Source organism: Tachypleus tridentatus, chromosome 3 (genome assembly GCF_004210375.1).
Source record: "Tachypleus tridentatus isolate NWPU-2018 chromosome 3, ASM421037v1, whole genome shotgun sequence".
In the NCBI taxonomy this organism is placed as follows: Eukaryota; Metazoa; Arthropoda; class Merostomata; order Xiphosura; family Limulidae; genus Tachypleus; species Tachypleus tridentatus.
The window spans coordinates 110699774-110713620 of NC_134827.1; the positions used below are offsets into that span (position 1 = coordinate 110699774).

The following is a 13847-nucleotide window of genomic DNA, read 5'->3' on the forward strand; positions in this document are numbered from 1 at the left end:
CCTGGTTGGGTTCTGATGTCTGGTTAGAATTTGTTGTGCCCAAATGAACTATGAATATCCTCTCTGACAGTTTAACACTGGATAAAACAAACGTTTTACCTGAGTCGTGAGTTCCTGAAAGACCCTCTTCTAGAATGAACAGATCGGCATTCAGCATCTTCAAACTGTTCGTCCTCCTGGTTGAGACTAGTGTGTGAGTTGGAATTCCTGACCACGCCCATCAAGCGATGTAGCAAGGATGGTCGCTGAAGATGTGGAAGGAGGTCATTTATAGAAAATTATAACAAAGTAATATATGTATCAGCTGAGACAGGTATACTTACCTTGCAAACTGTTTTGAATGATTGAAGATACTTTCGTAATAAATTTATAAAGAAAAAAAAACAATGACCTTTGTTCTTCAGATAACGACGAAAAAAAACAATGACTATTGCTCTTCAGATTATGACGAAAAACAACAACTTTATTCCAGTCGAAGTCTCGTCTTTATTACTATTAGTGTTTATCTTGTTATTACCTGGTAAACAAACATCATTCTTACCTCATTACCAAAATAAGGACATGAAAAGCTTTATCAAGATGAATGATGTAAGATCTCAACTTTATAAAACTGGTATAACTGAATAAAAACAAAGAAACGGTACAAGAATAAACAACTTCGTAACTTCCTTAGCGACCGATAGATGTCACTTTTAGAACAAAGATCACAAATCATTTACAAAATATAAATTGTGAGAATTATTTGAAAGTGAAATCCAAAACTGTGTCCATCGAGTTTTGGCCGTAAGGTTGAGGATTTTGTGATGTAAACGTTACAAGGAAAGACACATGAAGGAACATTTACCGTCGAATCACTTTGAGGAGAAGGAGGATTTTCCTTCTGAAACAAAACAAACAATGACGCTCATTAATATCGGCATCACATATGAAAACACAAACTAAACTTTAGCAACACAAACTACAGAGTTCACGTCCTAATTAAAACTGGAAACTGTACCAAGAAGATAAGAAACATCCTTAGTTGTTTAAAGATTGGTCTTAAAGTGTAGCCGGCCCAGCATGGCCAGGTGGTTAAGGTGCTGGACTCGTAATCCCGGGTTCGAATCTCCGTCACACCAAACATGCTCGCCTCTTCAGCCGTGGGAGCGTTATAATGTGACGGTAAATCCCACTTTTCGTTGGTAAAAGAGTAGCCCAAGAGTTGGCGGCGGGTGGTGATGACTAGCTGCCTTCCCTCTACTCTTACACTGCTAAATCAGGGACGGCTAGCGCAGGTAGTCCTCGTGTAGCTTTGCACGAAATTCAAAAACTAAACAAAGTGTAGCCCGTTACAGAAGTTACAATACACACAGGTTAATCACGAAAATAAATTGGTAATACATGATTGGTTGATTTACGATTCAGGGTTAAAACTACTCAGTTTTGATTCGTCAAAATATTAAAGTTTTTCAAAGCTATTAATTACGGATCTTGCAGGTAGGTTAGAGTTATAACTTATGAAACTCTCAAAATATTACTTTTGTTACGATAATGTTGACAATAAAACATTCTAGTCTGAAGCACTGATTCAATATTTTAAGAAACTGGGAATAAATATTAATACAACAGAACAATTAATTTAATAAATCTATTTTATTATTTACAGAAAATGTTTGACACTAATTGAAATCTGAGAGGGATTGGTTTGTTTTGAATTTCGCGGAAAGCTACACAAGGGCTATCTGCGCTAGCCGTCCCTAAGTTAGCAATATAAGGCTAGGGGTAAAGCAGCTAGTCATCCCCACCATCAACTGTTTGGCTACTCTTTAACCAACGAGTAGTGGAATTGACCGACAAATTATAACGCCCCCACAGGTGAAAGAACGAACGTGTTTGGTGTGACGGGGATTCGAATCCGCGACCCTCAGATTACGAGTCGAGTGCCTTAACCACCTGGCCATGATCTGAGAAGAACTGTTTAAAAACAATTGAAAATACTGTTCTATCAGATTAATTCTGCTTTTCGTAAATATTACACGGTTCAGTCGTCTTTGAACTGTCTCGTGTGACGTAGTTTTTAATTAATTAACATTCTTGTCGGTTTTACTGTTAAAATTAAGTCAGGTTAATTAATTAAAACTATCTTAAAGCTACCAAACATTAGAGTGTACAGCCAACTAATTAACAACGTGTTAAAATCGAGATACACTTATAACTATAACCAACCGAGAGCTTTTCTTCAGTGGATAACCGGCCAAATCTCGTACATTTCCAGTTTTCCAGAATTAACAGACCTGCATATATTTTTCCAACAGTAAGACTTCCTTCTCGGAGGACTGTTTGATTGGATGATTAAGAAAAAAAAAAAAACTTTATAGAAGTGGAAATAAGTCATAAAAATGGATCATAGATAATAGAACTTTATTATTATTATGATACTAAAGCGAAGGAAACTACACACAGTGTGAAATGGAAACCATTAGTACCAAAATCTGTTAAGGTCAGAGAAAGAAAAGAACATTACTGAACGTTGGCTGATAGAAAATAAGTAATTATATGAAAAAATGAAAGAATATGTTAGTATTATGTATATTTTATAAGTTGTCTACAGAAATGATTACTTAGTGTCTGACTACAACACCTATTCTACTGATAAAACACTGGTACTCGAAGACCACATACAAGTTGAATGATTATTGTTTTTCAGTTTTAAAATAAAGCTGAGAAATTATGGAACTGTATTTCTGTTTCTGGAAGATGGTGGACAGTTTGATTATAAGATTTCTTGGGTTATTCTGACCTCAGAATTTAAATATGTTTCCACTCCTTACGAATCTTAAGTCACTGTACACTAACTTATATCGTTTCTATCTTAAGAATACAAAAGTCGTAATAAAAGTACTGAATAAAACAGTTTTGGTTAGGCCTACCATCGCCTTCAGGTAATATCTTGTTAAATAATTTCTTCACGTGAAAAGACCATAATTTTCTTATCATCTCTCTTAGTTCTCTGTCGGCTAAATCCATCTCGTCCGCTGAAAAAAACGCATAATATAATTGATTATTACATTCGTTTGTTTTTCTCATAAAAAATCCACATCGGGATATCTGCTGTCAAGGGAATCGAACCCCTAATTAATCAACTCCGTTACCACTGAGTTATTGCTAGGACGACAACTGTTTCTTTTCTACTGCACACTTAGGTAGTTTTGATACACACAAGTAAGACAGAAGTTTTTAAGGCCTCATATTTTTGTACCACTTATATTCAAGCGATAATACAATATTTTGTTAAAGAGATTAACATCTCTAATAATAGTAATCAAATGATCAGTTACTTATCTTTAAAGATTGTATGTTGTTAGACACAAAGCTGTGCAATGGGCTATTTGTGCTGTGCCCACCACGGACATCGAAAACCGATTTTAAGAGCGTTATAAATCCTCTGAGGGTCTTTTAAAGATAGTTTCTACTTTTACATTTCAATGATCGAGGTGGATTGTGTCAACTTTGACAATAGGCTTACTAGCTTTCGTTCCTTTTTCAGGTGCGGTATTGGAGCGCGGTCCTGATATGGAGCTTCTCAGACACGAAGATCAATTCAGCCCAGGAATCGAATCTTGATCGTTTTAACGAAACATTAGGAAAGGGGAAAATCCATAGCAACCCCCTCCCCTTATCATGACAAAAATCACTGTCAAAATCATCACCGAAATAAATTACAATCTTTTATACAGATTCGACAATCAGCTATCTTACCTGGTCTCATCATGATGTTTAGATTCTCTCGAATCAAAGCAAAAAGTGTTGTGGTGAAATTCACTTTTCCTTCTTCTAATATCGGCATGTTCATGCGAATTAACTTCTGCTCAATATAAAGATAAAATGAGAGATTAGTGCTGAGAAAACAGAGTCAAATAACCAAATATTATATCGTGATTTAAAACTGAAAGAGAGTTACCAAATCTTAATGGTTAGCTTACAAATTAAAACTTACCAGATGGAGAATTATAGATTCTATTCGGGGTGACGCAAGAGCAATCTGGTAATTATTAAAACTCTCCAAGTTTGTATAAATTTAAATTTAGGTGTAATTTAAAGATTTAATGAAGTGTAATAAAAAACCTAAGTTTACATTCTATGGTTTAACGTACGTTAAATTCAGAAATAGTATACAAGTTTTCCAGACTGTTTAGGAACTGGAATTTTCAACATGAACTTCACTCCTCTCACATACAGAATAAAAACATAAAAACCTCTAGGATTTAGGAATGCTTATTTACAATTTAGGGTAGCATCTGTCGACATAGCGGTTTTTGTCCAGCTCTTTGTGTGTGTGTGTTTTTAATAGTAAAGCCACATCACGCTATCTGTTGAGTCCATTGAGAGGAATCGGAATCCTGACTTTAGCGTTATAAATCCGTGGACTTATCACTGTACCAGCGGGGGACTTTTTTTTAAAAAAACTGAATGCCAAGATTCAATGTTGCTTGCACAACATGCTTTCAGCTGAAAATAACAAGCGTCTTCAAAGTCTCGAACCCTGGATCTGCAGCACATACTAATCATTAAGCCTTGTACTGTGCAGATGAAATTTAACTATCAGATATATATTTAAAATTATTAAATAGTGAAGGGAAGTATCTAACCAATCACTTCACATTATCACGAACAACTAAGAATTCCAGGTTCGAGTTACACAGGCAATGCACTGTGTTGATTCGCTGTTATCGAAACTAAATACCTTAATATCCTGATAATGATCACGATTAAAGTACCCTAACATAAATTTATACTGACCACATTTTATAAATACTGTTGAACATTTTAATACCACTACTCAAAGGTCCGGCATGGCCAGGTGGTAAAGGCACTCGACTCGAAAGTCACGAGTTCGAATCCCCGTCACACCAAACACGCGCGCCTTTTCAGCCGTGGGGGTGTTATAATGTTACGGTCAATCCTACTATTCGTTAGTAAAAGACTAGCCCAAGAGTTGGCGGTGGGCGATGATGACTAGCTACCTTCCTTCCAGTCTTACACTGCTAAATTAGGGACGGCTATCGCAGATAGCCCTCGTGTAGCTCTGCGCGAAATTAAAAAAACAAACCAAATCACTATTAAAGATCGTTTCGTATTGTGTGCTTTTGACGAGATTAGCTGATTACGTAACTGAGAAGATGGCGGAAGTTATTTTCATATCTTATTGTAATATTTGGCCAAAAAGAATTCTGATTGTTCGGGCAAGAGTCCTGAGACTTTTAAAAGCTACTGAAGTAAATATTTTACTTTTAAAATCACAACTTTTGTGACCAACTATTGGTCACAACTATGACCAATATTATACTTTTTAAAACAATCTCAGTGTACGTTGTTTTTGTTCAATTTTAGCAGGCTATTCTACAGTTTGTGAAATGTGACGATAGTAACCTTGTTTCATTCTATTTCACCACTGTCTTTAAAATTCTATAACCAAATATAAAAGTGAAATAATGTTCAGAAATCGTGGTATTATTTAAGAACATAAGCACACATAAAAAACATTAAGTATTTGGTCTTGCTTCTTTGGATTATCCGCGAGAGACTATAAAATAACTATTTAAGCCAGCCGTCCTTAATTGATTTTAAGGGAAGATAATGAATAGAGCGACAGTTATTTTCAACAAGAACCCCAAAGTGAGGAGCAATATTTATTTTTCTGTGGTAACGGTACACGAACCATGAATCTTTGACTACAGAAGGGAGCATGCTAGCCACTCACGCAGCGCTGGGCTTCAGAGAAACACTAATGACAAAGTGTGTTGTTTTTTAAATTTCGCGCAGAGCTACTCGAGGGCTATCTGCGCTACCCGTCCCTAATTTAGCAGTGTAAGACAAGAGGGAAAGCAGCTAGTCATCACCACCCACTGCCAACTCTTGGGCTACTCTTTTATCAACGAGTAGGGGAATTGTCTGTAATATTATAATGCCTCCACGGATGAAAGAGCGAGCATTTGTGGTGTGACGGGGATTCGAACCTGCAACCCTCGGATTACGAGTCGAGCGTCTTAACCATCTGGCCATGTCGGGCCAACTAAGTGTAATTAACAATAAATGCAACGTGAAATTTATATTAAACAGAGAGATACTATATGCAAATATCACTGAAAATAGTGAATCATAATGTTACCAAATTAAATTATCCAAAGCGCCACTAGTCGGTTGTTTAATTTCACGCAAGGCTATTAGAGTGTTATTTGTGACAACTACCCTCAACTTAGAAATTGCAGACTAGAAGGGAAACAGCTAGTCAACACTACCCATTGCCAACTCTTGGGCTACTCTATACCTAAGTAAACTAGGACTGTCTATATTACAGGGTTCCCAACCTTTGACACTCGCGACCCCTTACCTAAAAGTTTGAAACCCATGTGACCCCCTACTTAGGGCTTACTATCAGCAGCTCAATTTTTCTTTTATTTTCTGTGAAGGAGAGGGAAAGAAACATCTAAAGAAAATATTTAAAAATTCTGTAATTATTTATTAGCAAATTAAATCACATTGGTCCAACCTGAATTCACAAAAAGAACATATATTTCTTAAAATAATATTAACATAGGTTTGAACAGCTATCCAACCCAGCTAGTGAGATGCCTGATGTTGCATTTCAGCAGCAAGCTTTGAAATTCGTGGCCGAGCGTTTGTTAGAGCCAGTCTCATGTCATCTCCAACATCCAATCTGTTCCTATTCTTTGTTTTTATATTGACAAGAGTGGAAAATCCTGCCTCATACAAGTTGGTAGAAGCAAATGGAACAAGGACACGTGAAGCTATCATGCTGACTTTGGAGTATGACTGATACATAACGCACCAGAACTGAATCACGGATTTCACCTTGAAGAGATCACGAGCTGAAGAGTCGTTCCTTAGATCCAGAAATTCATCTTGGATATCATCTGGGATGCTGGATACATCAAGTTCAGTACAAAATGGGTTCCTTACTAGGGCCTCCTGTTCCTGTGATAGCTCAGGGAAGTAACGCTCGACTTCCTTTTCTAGAGACTGAAGATGTTCAGTAATCTCATCCTTGAGGAACTGATCCAGTTGGATCTGAGACTCATCCGTCACTCCACAAAGTTTTTCAAACATAGCGATGTTTCCAAGATTGGTTTTCCGACGCCAGTTCTGCAGTTTGGAAACAAAGGCCCGAAGACTATCTTGAAAAAGGAGAACATGTGTTTCCCTTCCTTGAAGCTTCAAATTGAGCTTGTTCATCTGGTCAAAAATGTCGGCTAGGTACGCAACCCTTTTATTCCATGCTTCATCTTCGAAGTGAGCTACAAGATCTTTCCTTTCTTGAGTCTCCAGGAATAGCTTTATTTCATCTTTCATTTCAAAGACACGATTAATAACGTTTCCTTTCGACAACCAACGTACTGCTGTGTAGAAGAGAAGGACTTCGTGGTCAGCATTCATGTCTTTGCATAGTTCTTTGAATAGGCGAGTGTTGAGTGCTTGAGTCTTCACATAATTTACAATTTTGATTACAGATTCAAGCACTTCCTGCAGAGAGGCAGGGGAGAGTCTTACTGGCGAGAGCATATCGGTGAATAATGCAGTGGATGCCCTTTGCTTGAGATGCTGGCTTCTTCACTCTCGACTGGAATCTTGATTTCGATCCCAGCATAGCCGGTGCCCCATCCGTACAAACCCCACACACGTTTTCCCATTGAAGATCTTCGTCTTGAAAAAAAGTTGAAACTTTTTCCATGACATCATCAGCTTTTGTTGTAGTTTCAAGTGCACTGCAGAATAAGAATTCATCTTTGATGTCACCTGAATTAATGTATCTCACGAAGACAAGCAACTGAGAACATGAACTTATATCTGTTGACTCGTCGAGCTGAAAGGAGAACAAAGGGGAACCCTTGATTTCAGTCAAAACCTGTTCCTTCACATCCATAGACATTTTAGAAATGCGCCTCTGTATAGTATTATTTGACAGGGATACTTGCTGCATCTTCTTTGCACTGGCTTCTCCAAGAATAAGATTTACTGCTTTCATCATGCAGGGTTTAAGAAGTGTTTCTCCAATCGTTTGAGGCTTTTTTTGTTTAGCAATTTCGAATGCAATCTCATATGAAGCTTCCACTACGGCTGCACTCTGCTGCTGAAACGACCCACTTCTATCGATTCTTTGGCTTTTAAGATACCGTTCATGCAGTTTGAAGAAATCCAAACCCTTCTTTGCGTGTTCTGAATGTTTCGTCTCAAGATGACGCTTGAGTTTTGATGGTTTCATTGACTCTGCACTCAGGACAGCATGGCACAAAACACACTGTGGTTTCTCGATGCCGTCGTTGGCGAGCACAGTGGTGAAGCCAATGTTTAGGTAGCATTCTAAGTATCTGCGCCGTTTAGCCATGGACACAACTCACCTCTACTGCTTACTTATCTCCTTGTTAAAATAAAATAAAAATGTTGAATAATGAACGCTTTGGCAACTGTAGATCTTACACTGACTACTTGTGGGGGGTGCAGGTAGAGTAATGATGGGGTAAGTATTGGGAGGGAAGGGAGCGTGGCCAGTCGTGCGATTCGTCATCCACCAATCAGCAACGGACATGTGACTCACGTGTCGACAGCGAGCACACACACACTTAATCACAGCTAAACAGACACACAAGCATACGTACATGCGCGTGCACTCACATACTCGCTACTCACTAGTACACACATACATACAGTTGCAGACACATACACATTCACACAGGCGCATTCACTTAGAGGCACGCATACATACACCCATAATATCACCTAATGACATTGAACTAACGTAGCACACGTTCTGCTTTGCACCAAAAAAAAAAAAATGTAAGAGCATGAAAATGTAATTGATGAAATAAAATTAATGTTATCCCAAGCTACTTCTAACAAGGCTACGCGACTACCCTGCCAAGGCTTCCCGACCCCCTGGGGGGTCGAGACCCACCGGTTGGGAACCCCTGGTCTATAACACTGCCTTTTTCAGTGACGGGATACGAACTGGGGACTCGCAGGTTGCGAGTGTAATTACTCTAATCAGTAGACACACTACTAATCATACATAGAAGAAACGTTTTATTTATTGCTTACAAACGGAACACATAAACAATCGCTAATCGCCTTAACACTGTACTTAGGGTTAGCTCACCTTGTATGCTAACTTATATGGACACTTATTCCCGAATCCTAGCGGTGGTTCCATGTTTCGCAACATATCGTACACTTCTGTGTAATGAATGTAGCCGCTGAAAAATAAATACAATGAAGTTGAGAAAAACAGAATATTTGAGCTTTCCTCAAGACAAGGGAAGCGAGGTTTAATACATAAAGCATTGGGCACTATTGTAACAGATAAAAACACCATACGTACATATAAGTTATAATGACACTTGGGTATGTTGTATTAGAATAAAGCTGTCTCCAGTCTCAAATTAAATAAAACAACTTACTTAACAATCTGTTGAATATAAACTTAAAAACGTCGATATAAACTCTACACATTTCAATGTAAACTTCCAAACTCAGAGAGAGTTATTTTTCTAATTGGCCACTTTTAAAAATGAAGATAACAACATTGTTACTTTTATATCTCCCCAAACAAAACTACGGAAAAGTTTTAATTAAACAAATACATATTTCTCTGGTCCTGTTTGGCATGTAAAATAGCACGGATTGTCCTCACACTTCTTCCGCCGTACTCCAAGTCAGTAATCATCAATTTCGAACTGCGGAGGTCCGGCATGGCCAGGTGGTTAAGGCACTTGACTCGTAATCTGAGGGTCACGAGTTCGAATCCCCGTCGCACCAAACATGCTCGCTCTTTCAGCCGTGGGGCGTTATAATGTGACGGTCAATCCCACTATTCGTTGGTAAAAGAGTAGCCCAAGAGTTGGCGGTGGGTGGTGATGACTAGCTGCCTTCCCTCTAGTCTTACTCTGCTCGAAATTCAAAACAAAACAAACAAACGTACAATGGAAGTAATAAGTCGAAGGACAGTTGTTCCAACAGGACAATTCATGTTATTTTACATGACAAATAAGACCAGAGAGATATGTACTTGTTTAATTAAAGCTTTTCTGTAGTTTTGTTTGGGGAGATATAAAAGTAACAATGTTGTTATCTTCGTAGTGACCACACTGCTTGTTATTTGTGTACATTTTGATCAGTAATTACTGATGAATAAACTTTATAAAAAAAACAACGACAAAAGAAACCTGCCTGGCACTGGGATCGTATTCAGCCCAAACACGTATGAATTCGTCAAGATGGTGGGCACCCAAAATTGAGGAATCTCGGGTAAGATAATCAAAATTATCCATAATAACAGCAACGAACAGGTTAAGCATCTGCAAGAGTTAATAAATGGTAGAGAATGAAATAGGTAAGATTGTGAAATCTTTTTCAACACAAAGTAAAACGGTTAAAAAAACTTGTAGTTTCACATATTTCGTCTCCTCATAAGACGTGACGTCATGAAGAAAATATAAACAAACAAACAAAAACAAAAGATGGATGGAATTTTGAATAGGTAAGTGTGATACATTTGTAAGACTCGATTCATTTGTTATGCGTTATCTAACCTTAACACTAGGCGTAATTTTATAACATTTATTAACAACAACAAATGTACTGAAACCTTCATCAGGATGTGTTTCGATAACCTGTAGGTTTTAGTACAGATAATGACATATCATCTCTGCCGTTTCGGTATCTGAGTTGGAACTTTCATTATAATCTTATCTCATCTAGTGGAGGTCTTAGCACAAAATATTACATATCATAGGTGCCGTTTCGGTACCTGCGTTGGAACGTTCATCAGAATATTATCTGATCTAGTGGAGGTCTCAGCATAGAAAATGACATGTCGTCCATGTCATTTCGGTACCTGTGTTAAAACACAGAGAATAACATGTTATCCACGTAGTTTCGGTTTTTGTGTCGAATCTCTTATCAGGATGACATTTGGCCTATGAAGATCTCGACACAGAAGATGGCACGTCTTCCATCCATAGACACCATGTAGTTGCGAACATTAAACAAATTTCACTTTCTGGTTTAAGTTTTTAACTTTGGAAGAATTCAAAGTTTACAATTACATAGTGCTATAAAACAACCCCAAAAACGTTTGTTCTTTCATCAAAACAGATCATAGAAAGAAATTTTGATCAACATTGAAAATACATCGAAATAATAATAAAAAACTCGCTAACTCACCAAAAGGAGCAGAAAAGATGAAACTGACGAAATACACATAAGCAAGGTTACTGCCACACTCATAACCTGACTTACTGGACCTGGGGTCACACAGTCGACCTTTGATACAGGACAGCATGATTGTTTGCCAATTCTCTCCAGTTGCACACCTTCAAAGTGAGATACGTTGAATATTACCGAATATTCTGGAAACGCCAGTTCTAACGCTCAGTAATTTAGGTGATTCTGAAGCAGGCATTAATTAGAATTATTATAAAAACATCGAATGTTACACGACTCAGATGCGTTAATCTATTAAAGTTCATACTGGGTGGCATCACGTCACTTTCTTCATCTGCCAATATTTAGTAATTCAGAACTAAAGATCAAGCGACGCTGGAAACTTGAATCATGTGCAGGAAATGTGTTAAAAATTATACTCTAGAAATGTGTAAACCATATTTATACCGTACAACTGTGTAGAGAGTTTCATTCTGGTGCAAAGTAAAATATTACGAATTTGAAACTGTGAAAAAGGTTATGATCTAAAAATGTGTAAAGGGTTATAGTGTGAAAAGGATTATACCCTAAAATATGCAAAGTTTTATATTGTGAAATTGTGTCAAGAGTTATAAACTAAACATTTCTAAAATGTTACATTACGAAACAGAAGAATGAGTTACATTCTAGCTGTTCCAGAGTTATATTTAGAAACTACCTAGGATGTTTACAACGGAACTGGTGGGCTGTAATGATGACAATATTCGATGTAAACAACAATAAACTGTTTACAGATCTTACTGCTAGAGTGAAACACGCGGTACGATTTGTTTATGTTGAAATTAAAGATTAACACCTGAGCTATTAGCATTGTTTTCATAATCACAAAAAATTCTTTTTTAAGTAAAGTATTACCATAAAAGAGGCGTTATTTTCAAAACCATATAATTTAGGCTTACCTAAGTGGAACTTTAAGTTTGTGAAAACCGAGAACAAGAACATGATTCATTATAGATACGTTCCATCAATCTTCCACAAATATTAAATAATTTGGTCATTTCGTGTTCAGATTCATTTCTCCTTGCAATTTGGGGATAAAACGATTTAAACTAGAAGGAAGGCAACTGGTCAACACCACCTACACTTTGGCTATCCTTTCGCCAACAAATAGTGAGACTTACCCTCATATTTTAACACCTTCCTCATGACTGAGAGGGCGAGCATGTTCGGTGAAGGGAATTCGAACCTGCTACCTGCAGATTGCGAATCGAGCGTCCCCTAACCACCAGGCTATACAAATCTCTAATTTATTTGTACGAATAAATATTAAGTAACGTAGTGAAAATAATAAAGTTAGGGTTAAATAATACCTTGGTTTCTGTCTCGTATAAGAAAGAAGACGACGATAATTTTTATTAAAACTGAATTTCGAATTGTAATAGTTGTGATTAATAAAAATGTTAAAACGTTCACAAATAACTTTTCATTTCTCTTAGTTTAAAAATGTAACTCGTATCAAATTCTACAATAAAATCAAGCGGATATTAGAGTCAGGTTCTATGCTGAGTAAACTTCTACGGATTTTTGGATTCCATATTGGTAAAAAAAAAAGAACTAAAGTCGAAATAGTCTTAATAACTTGGATGAAAAACAAGTTAACTGTTGGCCAAGACATCATTAAACGACATTACAAGTTAAAACCCTCTGCAAGAAGATCTTGCTAGTTGTTTGAAGAAGGGACTTGCCTGAAGAGAAGCAAGAGTCCTTGGAAGAAGTTACGGAAGTTATTGTGGCGCATTATCGATGTTTCTGGGTTGAGGGCGATATTACCAAAAACCTAATTTTGGGGACAAAAGGATGGGGTAAATAGTTAGAACCACTACGTCATTAATCATTAGGCCTAATACGGTCTATTACATTTCTACCACTTCTATAAATACACTACATCGAATTTCTACGCTAACAATAAAAACACATACCAGATTCTAACTAGTGACACAACGAATCAGTACGGTTAAAGTATTAATACTAGGCCTAATACAGCCAATGTCACTTCTATGATCTCTATAAATTCTAAACTAGTGACACAACGAATTAGTACACGAACAGTATTATTTATTAGGCTTAACACAGCCTATTTCACTTCTACATTTAAAACACAAAATCAATTCTAACTAGTGAAACAGGCAAACAGAATGCGAGTACATTAACATTTACTTAAAGATGAATACTAAAATCAGGGAAGCAAGCAGACAGGCAGGGAAAACTGTTGAAATGAACAAACAAACAGAGTTTTAGAGTTCTTACTCTATCGGGCTTCCAACAATCTGAGCTACAACTTTTCTCACACGTTGGGGTAAGGAATGACATTTTCATCGCTGTATTTTAATGACATATCTGGTCGCGGTTCCTCTTAACGTCAGTTTAAGTTGCAATGTAACGGTATTTTCTGATTCAAATTTTCTTTGCTTTCTCTTAAATTAGAGACATTTAAAAAATTATAATTTCTCACATTTAAAAGTAATTTTTGGGGTATTAAACAGAAAAATTATATAATTTTAATTTGAAGAACTGAAAACACAACGGCGATTCTTCACCCGCCTCAAGACGCCCTCTGTTGTTGGACTCACCTAAACAAGAGTATCAGTGAA

At 37.0% G+C, this 13847-nt stretch overlaps 1 protein-coding gene across 1 annotated transcript in view; it reads right to left on the reverse strand.

Annotated features, from left to right (window-relative positions):
- Positions 1 to 13847, reverse strand: part of LOC143247751 (voltage-dependent calcium channel type A subunit alpha-1-like) — a 120891-nt gene that overhangs the window by 23456 nt on the left and 83588 nt on the right. Inside the window, exons 14-22 of the mRNA XM_076496182.1 lie at positions 12942 to 13033; positions 11210 to 11366; positions 10222 to 10349; positions 9152 to 9248; positions 3739 to 3844; positions 2910 to 3014; positions 2206 to 2315; positions 845 to 880; positions 100 to 245 (exon numbers count right to left, since the gene is read on the reverse strand). Coding sequence (XP_076352297.1) covers positions 100 to 245; positions 845 to 880; positions 2206 to 2315; positions 2910 to 3014; positions 3739 to 3844; positions 9152 to 9248; positions 10222 to 10349; positions 11210 to 11366; positions 12942 to 13033 — 977 coding nt within the window. The remainder of the gene's footprint in view (positions 1 to 99; positions 246 to 844; positions 881 to 2205; positions 2316 to 2909; positions 3015 to 3738; positions 3845 to 9151; positions 9249 to 10221; positions 10350 to 11209; positions 11367 to 12941; positions 13034 to 13847) is intronic.